Source organism: Gavia stellata, chromosome Z (genome assembly GCF_030936135.1).
Source record: "Gavia stellata isolate bGavSte3 chromosome Z, bGavSte3.hap2, whole genome shotgun sequence".
NCBI lineage: Eukaryota > Metazoa > Chordata > Aves > Gaviiformes > Gaviidae > Gavia > Gavia stellata.
Window position 1 is genome coordinate 53,105,218 of NC_082637.1, and position 13,894 is coordinate 53,119,111.

General features: G+C 35.3%; 1 protein-coding gene across 1 annotated transcript in view; it reads right to left on the reverse strand.

The window, feature by feature from the left end:
• LOC104251142 (long-chain fatty acid transport protein 6) overlaps positions 1-13,894 on the reverse strand; it is a 40,396-nt gene that overhangs the window by 15,439 nt on the left and 11,063 nt on the right. Inside the window, exons 3-5 of the mRNA XM_059833895.1 lie at positions 12,924-13,082; positions 11,756-11,880; positions 38-232 (exon numbers count right to left, since the gene is read on the reverse strand). Of these exons, the coding sequence (XP_059689878.1) occupies positions 38-232; positions 11,756-11,880; positions 12,924-13,082 (479 nt within the window). The remainder of the gene's footprint in view (positions 1-37; positions 233-11,755; positions 11,881-12,923; positions 13,083-13,894) is intronic.

A 13,894-nucleotide genomic window follows, 5' to 3' on the forward strand; every position in this document is an offset into this window, starting at 1 on the left:
CTCCCTTTTACAAAGTACAATGTAAATAAATAGTCACCTTATAAAAGAAATTGGTGCGTCCAACAGATCCAACTTTGCCTGTGTGATTCATGAAACAAATGTTTCCTTCAGTAGCACCATAAAACTCACAGATCTTAACAGCACCAAATCTGTCTAAAAATTCTCTCCATACATCATTTCTCACTCCATTTCCAACTGCTAATCGGACTTTGTGATTTTTTTCTCCTTCCTTCTGTTAAAAAAAGAAAAAAGTGATTTAAAATACAATATACTGATAACTGCATTTGATTGTTGCATATATTGTGGGGAAATTGTACCTTCTTTAAATGCATCAAGTATAACAACAACAACAACAAAAAGAAAAACAACAATTAAGTTAAAGAAAGCTGGCATAGCTCGCCTACAGCTACAATGTAGCAAACTGCAATCAAAAACCTACTATCTTGTTGAACAAGCAAATTATTTCCTGAATAACGGCTGCATTAATTTATAAAAATGCTTCCATATTTTAAAAGTTGTATCATCTCAGTCTGTTTCCACTCAGAGGAATTAGAAAACTGGGAAGAACAGAGAAAGACAGGAGTTATTTCTGTCAAGGGATTTAAGTCAACAGAGAGTAATAGTTACTTTCTTGTGTCTTCAGACTGATTATAAGAAACAATCAGATTTCACACACTTGTAATATCTGTTCCTTCCCACACATTGCGTATGAGTCATCTTCTGTATTTCTTTCAATATTAAGACTTGCAAGGTTTTGTTCAATGTTACTTGGAATACATTACTACTTGGTGATCTTGAGTCATTACTGTTGTCAACTCCCATGTTTTGTTACAAGAAACACAATAGTATGTGTTCATCCAGTTCAGTGAGACTCTCTAATTTTATGAATACATTCCCAAACCTTGTGATTGCATGGAGCACCTTTAAAATACAATCAGATTTAAGTTGAAGTATCAGAAGGCAAAAGATCTAAAATATTGGTTTGGTTTTTTTTAAATTTAATCTATTTAAAAATAAGACTCCCTTTTTCATCATTGCAGGTGGCAATATAGAATGCCCTAGAAGTAAGACAGCACAAAATAACAGTAACAGTTTGTTACCACATACCTTTAGAACTGCATAGCACTCTGGTACTGCAACACTGTCTGTATATACCTCTATATATACACTTATACAAATGTATACAAACACCTCTCTCTATATATGCACATATATGCACATATTCACACTCTTTATATATATATGTGTGTGTGTGTGTATGTACACATTCACATACATATACTAAACAAAGCTGATAGTCCCTATTTTCTGTTCTTCTATTCCCAACTGTAATCCAGTATAAATTAGGTATGTCTTTATAGTGAAAATCCATTCTAGCACCTTTAATCTAGCATAAAAGCACAACAAATAATTGTTCTGAAGAAATCTGGTCAGCTGACTGAAACAGGAATCTTTAAATATTTTGGATGTTAAAAACAGCGAAGCTTCTACTGAGTACATAGAGAGGAATGTTCCTCAAAGGCTTATGTCTTGGCCAAATTCAATTTTTCTTGAGGATTGTGAATTCCCACTTCTGTAATAAAAACTGCAAGCACAGTGAAATTTTAAGTTACTCCTCTGAATCACAAAGACCAACCAGGTTTTTTCTTCCCTCTTCAAAACTAGTAACTCATAGAAAAATAAAAAATTCCTCTACTGAGCTTCAGAGCCTTTCTTCTGGAAATTAAGTCCTTTTGCTGAAGGATTCAGCAAGGAACTCACCTATTTCACTAGATGCAGATAGCTCATGGCAGATTACAATCTGAGGCATTATTCTACTATTTTACTTCAAACCTACATCACTCATCAGCCTCCCTCATCACTAACCATTCTGTTTTTACAACAACTCAATTCTTCCATTTTCCCTTCTCCTCTCCTATCTTACTTTACATGCAAAAGTCATTTCTAAACACAGAAGCACATACTTCACTGACTTCATGCTAAATCATAATTAACAAATGCTGCATTACATAGTACAGTGAAACTGACCATGGACATAGCCTGGAACAAGGTGTCTAAAAATTGCCTATAGATGTAATTTTTGGAGTGGCTTGTTTTTTCAACTTCAGATGCAATATCCCAATGCCAAAGTGTAGATTTTCATATATATGAAATAATGTCTGTTATATTACACATTAAAAATCATTTACTGTCAATGAACAACAAAAGTATTCCTTTTTTTTAAGAGAAAGTGCTTCAGTGCTACTTTGAACTTTATCAGGAAAGCTCTTATTCTTTTTATCCCCAAGAAAATTGTCCACCATCTTTAGAATATTCCAGTCAGCTCAACTTAAAACTTTTCAAAGTGGCTTATTTTCCTTACAGTTTCATTGCTAAACTGAAATTTAACGTGGCAGTAACTGAACTGCAGTTACCCTTTGCTGATGCCACTGAATTATTCAAATGTACTGCCTCTGCTAAGATACGAAAAATAGCTCAAGAGATTCTTTCACAGAAATCCTTTGTTCCACAATGAACAGAAGAAACAAATATGTGCGTATATATAAACACACTAATTAAGTGGGTCATTCATCAGGCTAGGAACATTCAAAATCTCTACAGACCAAGTTAATAAGCAGGTGAGTTTGCTTCTATTATTTATACTTCAAGAAAAATAAAAGCATTGATGACTGTTTGCTGAAAAGACACAAACTAGGATGAACTAGAAAACAATGGCCTACATGCATTATATTTTTTTTCCAAAATGACAAATACAGCATCATTTATAAGTGCAGTTACTTCAATACCTTCAATTCCTTATGTTATTTTGGCTGGTTTATATTACTACAACACAAATTGTGTCTCTAGTGGAAAAGATGCAGAGTAAACCTGACAAGTCAGCATTCTACTGTGCTGTTAATGCCTATCAACAATACAACATATGACTATCTCACTTTAGGAAGCATTGTCTTAAGGTGTTCAGCCCTTTTGCAAAAACACAAAGAAGGTGTATGATGTCAACAAAATCTGATAGCAGAAAGCAGATTTTCTTAAAAGAATTTTCTTCACAACTAAGGTAAATTTTCTATTAGACTGCATTGCTGCAGCTGCCATATTTGTGATTTAGTCAGCTCCATTGCAGTTTTACCCGTCTGTTGATACAAGACTCCCTGAAGAGTACTGCAGGGCTTTCTGGGGAAAAGGCATTAAAACTGTCATGCATTTAGTGGACTTTCAACTGTAAGAATGGAAACTATATGTAATTTAATCTCCCTGCAGAATATAATGAGGGAAACTTTAAACTTTAAACTTTAATTTAATCTCCCCGCAGATTTAATAAGTATGAAGAGAATGAATATAATGAGGGAAACTTTAAACAGTGGTAATTCACATTAGTTTTACACGAGAGTAAATTCATACAGCTATTTTTTACATATTTTTACCTAAAGTTTTGTATAACTAATATATGACATTAATTCTTTCAGTGGAAAGTGAACCACAGTAAATAAAATGGAGTTAGCCATTTTAACATCTTTTTCATGACTCCATCTATATATTCATCATCTGTATTATTGTTCACATCTCTAGGGCAGGCACGTTGGTATCCATGGGCACTGTGGCCAAAAACTTATGCAGTAAATAAAATGCAATGAATAAGAGAAGGGAAAGTAAAGGGATGATAATTCCAACAAATTCTAGAAACATGGTTGAGTGATGCACACCTAGGATGTCCTACTGCATGAAAATCGAAATAAATGAAACATGCAGAAACTTAGGCTTTAAACAGACTAGGGCACCAAACAGTCATACTTTGAATTTCTGCCATATTCAGATGGCATTTCATCAACAAGCTTCCCTTCAGTACAGTAGATAGAATTATAGGAGTAGGAGGGATTCCAAGGAGTCGCCTAGTACACATCTCTTCCAGGAGATAAGCTCTGCTATCCCTGTGCCATTACTGACACCTGAACAAGCTGTGGCACATCAGCCAGTTACCGTGCCACAGTTGGTATGCAGCAATTGTCTGCATGCATATTCTTAGCCTGCTGCCACAGCGTAGTACCTAGTTAACACTTCCTTCACCAAAAGCTGTATTTCCTCACAGTATCTCATTTACAAAGGACTCCGTGTCTTGCCCTGGTCAACTATCACAAATAAGTACAAATAATGTATGTTCTGTGATAATTTGCTCATGCTTTGTGTTTCTGAATGTGATTAATAGTTCTCCACAGATAATTAGGAAAACAGATTTTAGAATAACAGAATGTTGGAACATCTTTCCAAGGTTTTTAAAAATGTCTATTTACTTATTTTCCTGTACTGTGATTTTCTTTTCTTACACAGTGATTCTGAAATAAAATGGGGATTCAGTCTATATCCACTTATTTCTAACAGTAAAGGTGAAACATTTTTTTCAATGCCTTTTTGAAGCATTAATAAGCAAGAACTGTTCTTACCTTACACCTGGACTTTTCTTCAGTTCATTCTGCCAAGATCTTTGAACTGTAAACCAAATACCTGCATATATCATAAATCAGTTTCTGACACACTATTTCTCCATTTTGAGTGCTTGTTTCATTTGTATAGTAATTAACTGACAAGTCAAGATCTGCCTTATTACACTAAATACCACATACCTGGAATTTTTCATCTGCCAGTCTTTCCTCCTTAAGTGTTCTTTGTAAACTATGTGGACTATCTACATGATTAAGTTGTTGATAAAAGAAATGCCTTTTAAAGTGCCATCAACAGTATATTAATTGGTGCAGGAAGGCTTCATGAGTACAGCCATATAAAAATGTTCTTAGCAGTCACTTTAAAATAATACAAGAAAACAGGTTCATTGTCCTACTTTTACAATTTCTGCAGCAGGAAAAGCCAAACGGAGAGAAGCAAAGGAAACTTCAAGCAAAGGAGGCATGAAATGTTGCCTATATTATGTCCTTGATGAAACTAAAAGCAATCTCAGGGCCCAAGAAATGCAAACAACCAATATAAAATACAATGGACAGACCACACAGGATTTACATTCATGTTATTTACAAGGAATGCATGTAACAACACATTCACCAGTTGTCTATTGACACATTAGCCCTGAAAAAAGGGGCATCAGGTAGTTAGTAGAGAGACTATAAGATGGGAGATATCCTACTGCTATTATGATGACAGATGTAATAAATTCTTTAGGATGCATGCCTACATTCACTTTTCAGTAATGCCTAATTATAAATTGCAACTAGATTTTTTTAAGCAAAATACATATCCAAATTTAAAAATACAAGTAAAAGAGAACAGGAAGGGTACTGAAGAGATGCACCACAAGAAAGGAACAGGAATTCTAGGAAGAGGACACATGCTTCCAGTTCAGGAACTGGTTGTTTGCTATTTAGTGTAGCACACAGTCTCCACACTTTCATTAATCAATCTCCTGATTATCTAATAGGACTGGATTCTAACAGGAGTTTTCTTCCTTTAGCTCTTCTAATAGGAAATGTTTTCTTTAGCTGTACTTCTATTTCATCAGAAAATATCTACGAACAAAAAAAAGTCACTTTTGTCTGTGTTCCACCCAATAATATGAAGTAGATCATTGTATTACTGGTGATTGCCCCAGGAGCCCACAAGTCAAAACAAATTACACAAAACTTTCCAAAGGTCAACTCAGAGAATTAAAGCATGCACAGATTATTTCTTGCACTTCATACTGCACACAGTATTCTGTGAGGAATATTAAGCTTCCCGTTGTAAAAGTATGATTGTGATTTCCAGGCTTCACTATCAGGACATTTTCTGCATGACTCCACTAGCTTAACCCAAGAGATGAGTATCTAGGAAAAGAAGCTGGAAGGAAGGAAATTGGTCGAGTTATATGACCTCTTAAAGACTCAGAAAAGTTTTGAGCCATCTTGCTAGAACCAGTGGCTGGTTCGCAGCTATCTTTCAGTGATGTTTTGGGTATGGAAAACCAATGCTTCCTAAGGCCAAAGGAACTCTATGAACATTACAGAAGACACTTTCAGAAAGAAAACCTGAAAACCTTTACCATTACTAGTGGGAAGTATGAGAAAACAGACACAGAATCATCGTGTGGACGGAGTCGAAGAGAGGTATGCCAGTACATTTAAATATCAGAAAGCAGTAGCCAAAATGGATGGGATTATAATCTGCTTTTACACCCATTTTTCAAAAATAATACTGTTGCTGTAGTCATGGCAGTTTAAAGCACAGACAAAGTTTGTTGTGATATACAGTACATTTTTTATTAGATCAACTGATACAGTCTGGAGGGAAAAAATACAAGCTTCCAAATCTCAGGTCCATTTCTAAGCTTCATTTCAGATGTGCTGAATACGTTCTTAGTCTAAAAATACTATTTTCTCTAACTGCATGTACAAACTGTTCAAGTCTCCTTTTAGGCATTGTTAATACTGTAGTGAATCAGTAACAACTTGGATTAAGAATGATGTCTGCTGACGACATATGCAAATCATCACAGATTTTTTTTAAAAGAATACAGGTTACTAGAAGAATAAATAAATTGCAAAATCCCCCCCCAGTAAATAAAATTGTGATGACATATAGAGATTATTCAGAGACTTCAGATGGAAAGTACAGACATGGTTGTCTGTAACTGTGACACATTACTAGTTTGGGGTATTTAATAAAATGTTTATGCTGCAAATGTGCAAGGGGCTTGACAAATTTCCACTCCACATTTTAATGATAAGAGAATGAACAATTTCCAGTACTGAACATAAATTGAGCTAAATTTTAACGGGGACTAAAATGTGATGTCAAGTAAAACCTGCATTGTAGACAAGTGCCTGCTGATGATTTTTCCTTCCTTACCTGACTACCAAATTCCCTTCCTTCAAAGAAACCTGTTTCTAGGTGGGAGACAGTGCTATCCAACATTTATAAACCCCATTCTTACACCCCTTCCCACAACACTTGAGTCAACAGCAGGGAAGTAAATATTCATTCTGTTTGTTTACCCCAGCAGCATTGACTTCCTTGCTTTCTCCTAAATTACTATTGTTCTAACACAGAAGAGTTTTAATAAAATAGAAAAGATGCTTAAGCATTTAAAGTCACTTCAGAGAGCTTAATCCCATCCAAACAAACCTTGGCCAAACTGGATCTAGTAGAGCGATTGGCTTGCTTTGGCTTAACAAAATAAAGACTGAAAGCTGATATACATGGTCTTATACACCTGCGGTAACCCCAAGCAAATAGGAAAAGTTACTGATGTCAAAGGATAACATTGGCTCAGTACCAAATGGACATAAAGCAGGACAGATACTGAAAGAAAATTTCTAAGCAATGATATAATTAATTGTGAAACACTTCAAATACAAGTAGACGTGAACTCTGGTTTTAATAGAGAGCTTACCAAGTTCATGTAAGGTATCATAAATCATACAATTAAAGTCATAATGTATGACACCTGTGCTGGTTTTGGCTGGGATAGAGTTAATTTTCTTCATAGTAGCTAGTATGGGGCCATGTTTTGGATTTGTGCTGAAAACAGTGTTGATCCTCAGGGATGTTTTAGTTACTGCTGAGCAGTGCTCACACAGCACCAAGGCCTTTTCTGCTTCTCACACCACCCCACCGGCGAGCAGGCTGGGGGTGCACAAGAAGTTGGGAGGGGACACAGCCGGGACAGCTGACCCCGACTGACCACAGGGATATTCCCTACCATGTCATGCTCAGCATATAAACTCGGGGGAAAGCTGGCCGGGGGACTGCTGCTTGGGCTGGGCATCGCTCGGAGGGTGGGGAGCAATTGTTTTCATTTGCATCACTTGCCTTTGTTGTTGTTGTTATTTTCCTTTTCATTACAATTTTTATTATTATTATCATTATTATTTTATTTCATTTCACTTATTAAACTGCTCTTATCTCAACCCACGAGCTTTCTCGCTTTTACTTTTCCTGTTCTCTCCCGGATCCCGCTGGGGCAGGGGAGGAGTGAGCGAGCAGCTGTGTGGTGCTTAGTTGCCCGCTGGGCTTAAACCACAACAACAGCTTATGAGTAGAAGACAGGACATAATGATCAAGAAAACTGATTTCTAGCTTCTGTTTGTAATCCACTTCAGGATTCAGGTCTCCTTTACAGAAAACCATTCATATCTTTCCAAAAGCTTCAGGATGCAATGTATTATTTAAATACCTCATTACTTCAAATTTGAAATAAATCTGCAAGTACATTAGGAAGATTTTGTATACACTTTAAATGTTATATTTTAAATGTGTTGCAACCCTCTAAGGAAAATATATCCACAGATTAGTAGAGAAGTATTTCCAAGGCCTTTCCTTATAGAGGAAATAGGGAGCTATGCTATGCCATACTTCTGAAATTTCATAGATCGCTGTTAATAGAGGCTTTGAGCAATGTCAGCCAGGAAGACCAAGTTACTAATCTGCTGAATATTCTCTTTCACTGGAGTAGTCATGCTAATATCTTAGAGCAGGATTCATTTTGTAGCTACTGATGGCTACTAGCCATCAACGCTGGCTCTTGTACTTTCACTACGATCAAAAGACTGCAGAAAAAGAGCTTGGAAGAGGGCAGGCATGAGGATTACTCACCTATTCAGGGGCCCAGCAAAATCTACGAATGTCACATAATGCAAGGTCTTTGTACTCGTACTTACGGAAAAAAGACAACTTTTCTAAAAAATGTTCTTTCCAGACAACAGGTTGCTAAACCAAACTGGATGCAGAACAAATTTCAGAAAAATTCTGCTGCAAAAGAGCCTTCCAGAGCTGTTGCAGATGCGAGTGGGAGGCAGAAAGATCAAACAAGACAAAACTAATAAGGAAAGCTAAGCCAAGAGTTTATATGCTACCACAGAGACTTGCCAAAAATTCTGTTCAAAATCTATGAAGTAAGAGGACAAACTGTGGCCTCCAACTATTAGAAATATACCATTTATTTCAAGTGTAGTGTTAAAGAAACAAATGAAGCACTTAAGATAATTGCTATGGTTTCAATCTACGTTCATTAGAAGGGCTTTCTAGTACTCTAACTTTGAGAACACTGCCCACATAATATCTTCACAGAGCTTTAAACTTGTATTAGCCATGTCTTTCTCATGCTGCCAGTATATACAGAACTTCTAAGTTAATGAAACTCAGAGAGAGATAACAACTTGGCAAATTATTTCACCTACTTGAAAAATAATAATGGATTGCATAACATATTTAAAATCCTTCCATTTATTTGTGTGAACATGTTTCTCTTCCAGTTTCAGCATGACAAGTACTTACTATTTTTCTTCAAGTACTAGCTGTCAAACTGTTTCATTTTATAATTTTAATTTTTCTTGATAAGGTACATTAGGTTTCTCTTTAGCCAGCTAGCAAAAAAAGACAAAATAAAAAAACCCCATAGCTTCACAGACAACAGAATTTAGACATGCCAGCTCCTAGAAAGCATGCACATAAATTAATAAATAGAATAGTTATATAGTTAATGAATAGTTAATGATGGTATAAATATAGTATATAAATAGTTAATGATGGTATAAATAACTTTATTTGCAAAATTTAAAACTCCTTTAACTTTACGATGGCTTGGTAAGGATTTAAAAATGAAAGAGTTTGGTTTAGAAAATGAAGTACATCATTAATCTATCATTTTTGCTTTAAGATACTGAACAGGATTAAATGGGTAAAACAAAATACCATGCTCTAACTGTACAGTTAAAGGACAGGAAAAGGGGGAAGAATTAATATCTGAGGTGGCAAACACAGCAAAAGTTGGGAAGTGTTGGAGAGAAGGGAGATGACTTTGGGGAAATCATGTTAGCCTACAATGAAGAAAAATCACAATTCGTAAAAGCTAGGCCCTTCACATGTTTTGATTTTCCTTATGGTCTTTAACTTGATTTTTGGGTATCCTGTAACTTTTTCTTTATTTTATTATAAAGTTCAAAACCAAACAAATAAAATCTTAAAAAAACACCAAAAAAAAGAAAGAGAGGGAGAAAGGTGTCACCATTCTGGTTTCACATCACAGCCAGTGGTGGTCCCTGGGACATCAGCCATGCCCTCTTTTATTCAAGAACATTCTCTTTGCTGAGGCATGCATGGATAGTGCTGCAGGATCTATGACCCACTGCTACGTTAGTTAAAAAGACTTCTGAAAATTTTCAAGAGAAAAAAACCCCCAATGTCTTATGAACATCGACTTTTTCCATTTTTTGGTCAGCAACTTGAGATATTAATGCAAATTGTTGTTCTGCTGGAAAACAAGACTGATTTGCATTCTCTTTGAATTATTAGACTACTGCTTAAGGAGGAGGTTATTCTGGAAAATCGTAAAATGAAGACTTGGATTAGGAAAGAATTTTCAAACTAATTAATTTGAATTATTCATACCATTTCCTAAGAGATTAATCATTTCAATACAATTCACTGTAAAGGAAATAAACCACTGATTATTTTTTTGAAATCACAAAATGAAATTATGATAGAGGCAAAGGGAGAATGTTCAAAGAGATAACAGTTGCATTGCATTCAACTTCTGTACATTTTCGCAAATTTCTTTGTGTTCTCCTAAAGACATCATTAAATTAAAAGAGTGTACAGTTCTTTTTGCTTAATGTTATACAGGTACTTGGAAGCTGTTATTTATTTTTATTTAGTATTCAAAATAAAAGCTGTTTGTGATGATAAGTAACTGTGTAAAGTCATTTATTAAAATGCTTAACCAGGTAAGATAATGCATGATGTAACACTCAGGAATTATTATTGAAACACAATAGGACAAACTGCAGCTCATAAATGGATGGAAGTTGCCAGCATTAGTAAGATGAATTTTAGTTTATATTGGACTATGAATGTTTGTTTAATATTCATTTTGACACATTTAGCACAAGCATTTGAGGATAGAAAGTCAGTTTGGTTTGCTCTGCAACGTGCTATATCCGTTCCGTCTATATTATTCTATATATCTTGAATTAATTTCAACGGATTTTAGGCATTTAGCTTAGGTTAAACATCTTGGGCTCTCTCCATCATCAATGGGTAGATACAGAAACATACCAGAAAATAGCCAGATCAAGAGTTAATTCAGTTAACCTGAGTCAGCTATCTTGGTAATTACAACAGGTTCAGCATACTTCTTGATACCACGTAGATAGACCATCACACCACTGACTGCCAAGGGAAAAGTATTTTCAAGTTAGGGCTAACACAGTTTCACAGAGGAACGTCACTTTAAGAAAACTAGCTTTGCTGTCTAGAATAGCTTTCTATTTGGAACAAAAGGCATTCTTCCTTTGAGCTGCTAACCTAGACCAAATCCCTTCCAAACTTTAAAATACAGTTTAGATGGTCTCAACACAAGCACATTCCACAAGACAAAACAGTGCTAAAACATGACCTACAAAATATGAGACCTCTGATACAGTTATGTGCCAAGAAACAAAGTTTTGAAAATTCTGAGAAGTCATTGAACAGTAATCCTGGTTTTCTAAACTTACATTGTGAAACTGTGTGAAATAATATTTTTTCACCAAATTATACTGAATCAGTTTTTAAGTCTCAAAATATTTTCTTTTAATACATTAACATCTTCCTGATTCAAGCATTTGTTTTTTTTTATAGTCTACAGATGACCAGATATTTGAAGAACCTCACATAAAAAGAAGGGCAGAGGGACAGATTCAGCACAGTTTTATTTCCCTTCTAACAAAACCATATTAAGAACTATAAATGCACATATCACTTACAGATGAATAGCCATCATTTTGATTCCACTTACCACTGGCTGGCTGCAAAGGTAACGGCAAAGTTCTCCAATGTACTGGATGACAGTCACATTGTACCTTTTGCAGTCACTCCAAAACTGACTAGCTGAGAACTTCTTTTTTAACACACAGGTTGCACCTTTATGGAAACAGCAGAAAAGAAAATGAAGCATTTTCTCTGTATGGCAGCTTAGCCAGCTATGTTCACTATTTCTACAAAATAGAACATAAGAGGGACTAAAAGCAGCCTCGTTCAGAGAACTATATGGTATTTAAGCTGTTTATTAGATGATGTGTGTTCAACCCTAGTAGACAAAGAAGGGAGATGAAACCAATCTCCTCCTTGGTGATCAGTAAACCGATAGACAAGAGGTTAAAAGCAAGAAGGCAGCTTCTCTTTGTTGGTGTTGCAACATTACTCAAAAGAGTTTAACTGAAAATATCCAGAAAAGTCAGCCTGAATTAGCAAATCATTTGGGTGTCACTGAAACCTCATTTTTCAACAAAGAAAGTATTCATCAATGCAAATTCAGACAGAATTAATCCATAATCCAATGATCTTTCCCATGCTCTGACTTGTCCTTGATGCTTCAGGAAACAGGAAATGTTTGCCATCAAGTTCCAAATAAATCTTTTATAAGACAGCCATTTAGGACACCTACATTGTCTCAGTAAAATATGTATTTTATTGTCTGTGCCAAAATAGTACACAAATTAAATGGAAAAAAAGTTATATATCATCTAATGATATATGACAAAGCTGAATGTTCACTATAAATGTGTCAGTCTTTTTAAGTTCACCAAAATACATTTTAGTTCTATTCCACCATACAATGCTTAGTCTGTACATATACTAATGCACTATACACACTGCCAAAATATAACATATGTTCTTAAATTCCTTTTTACCTAAATATAAAAGAAAGTAAAAACATTTGTGACACAAATGTCTGTAACTAATTCTTCTCCAATACCACAAAGAAAGCTTGTAAGAGATCCTTCGCTATTACAACACCCCCCCATCCCCAAAATACAGAAAAATAAAGCTATTCCAAAAAGGCTATTCATCTAATTTCAGCAAAGCATTAGTTTCCGTAATGGCAGTGAACATAAGTGTGTTTTATACATTTTTGTAATAATTAATTCTCTATTAACTACACAGTTAAATGAAACAAGCCCTACCCAATTCAATGCATCCACCGATGCCAAGAAGAGATGCTGCACTGTGATAAAGAGGCAGAGTAATATAAATTATGTCTTCTGCAGTAGCACCAAAAGCCCACAGTCCAGCAGCTCCTTTAAGAACCTGCATGTGACTGATGACTGCAGCCTTTGGAAGACCTGTAATGAAAACACAAAACCATTCATAAAGCTTCTCTTAAAGAGAACTCAATTTTTTTTTTCCTGTGTAAGGTCTTTAGAATCATAAAAGAATCAATTCTTTTTCCATAACCAAATTTGCAAACATCTGTTTAGATGGCCGTTAGTAGACAACTGGCTGTTTAATACAGTATTGCATGTTTATTCTGTAGACACACAGATACTTAAGTCGGTTTGTAACTTTGTCTGTTAGTTATTTAATCTGATGCCAAGTCAATTCAAATAGGTGGAAACATGAAGAAACTCCAAGGTTAGCATGCTACCAAATTATATAGAGCCAACAAAGGGCCAAAAGCATTTACTGTACATATGGACTTCCTTTAACATAAAGGGACATCACGCTAGATCTCTTTCAGGCAAGAGTCATAGTGACTGTAACGTAATTAAGAAAGGTATGGGATCTACACAAAGTAGATCATACAGTGGATGCTTATCTAAGATGTGTACATCGAAGTCTACCTATTTGTTTTAGAATGCTATGAAGACTATGTAGAATTTGAAAAAAAAAATCCAGCAGAAAAGTCCACTCCAGTTAGGTTCTTCTTAATGAGTTTCTTCAGGTTCAGCAGAGAATGTCTGTTCAGCAACACACAGGCTCACATGCAAGAGCTTCTTGGGCTACTACTCTGGTATGCGTTATTTTGAGTAGCGGATGTATTCTTGCTTCATATATGTTTTCACATATGCACACAAATTTCAGGCTGAGTCCTGATGATGAACAGTGAGAACTGTTAAAAATTTCAAAAAATTTATGGTTCAGAAAGTTTTCTCAC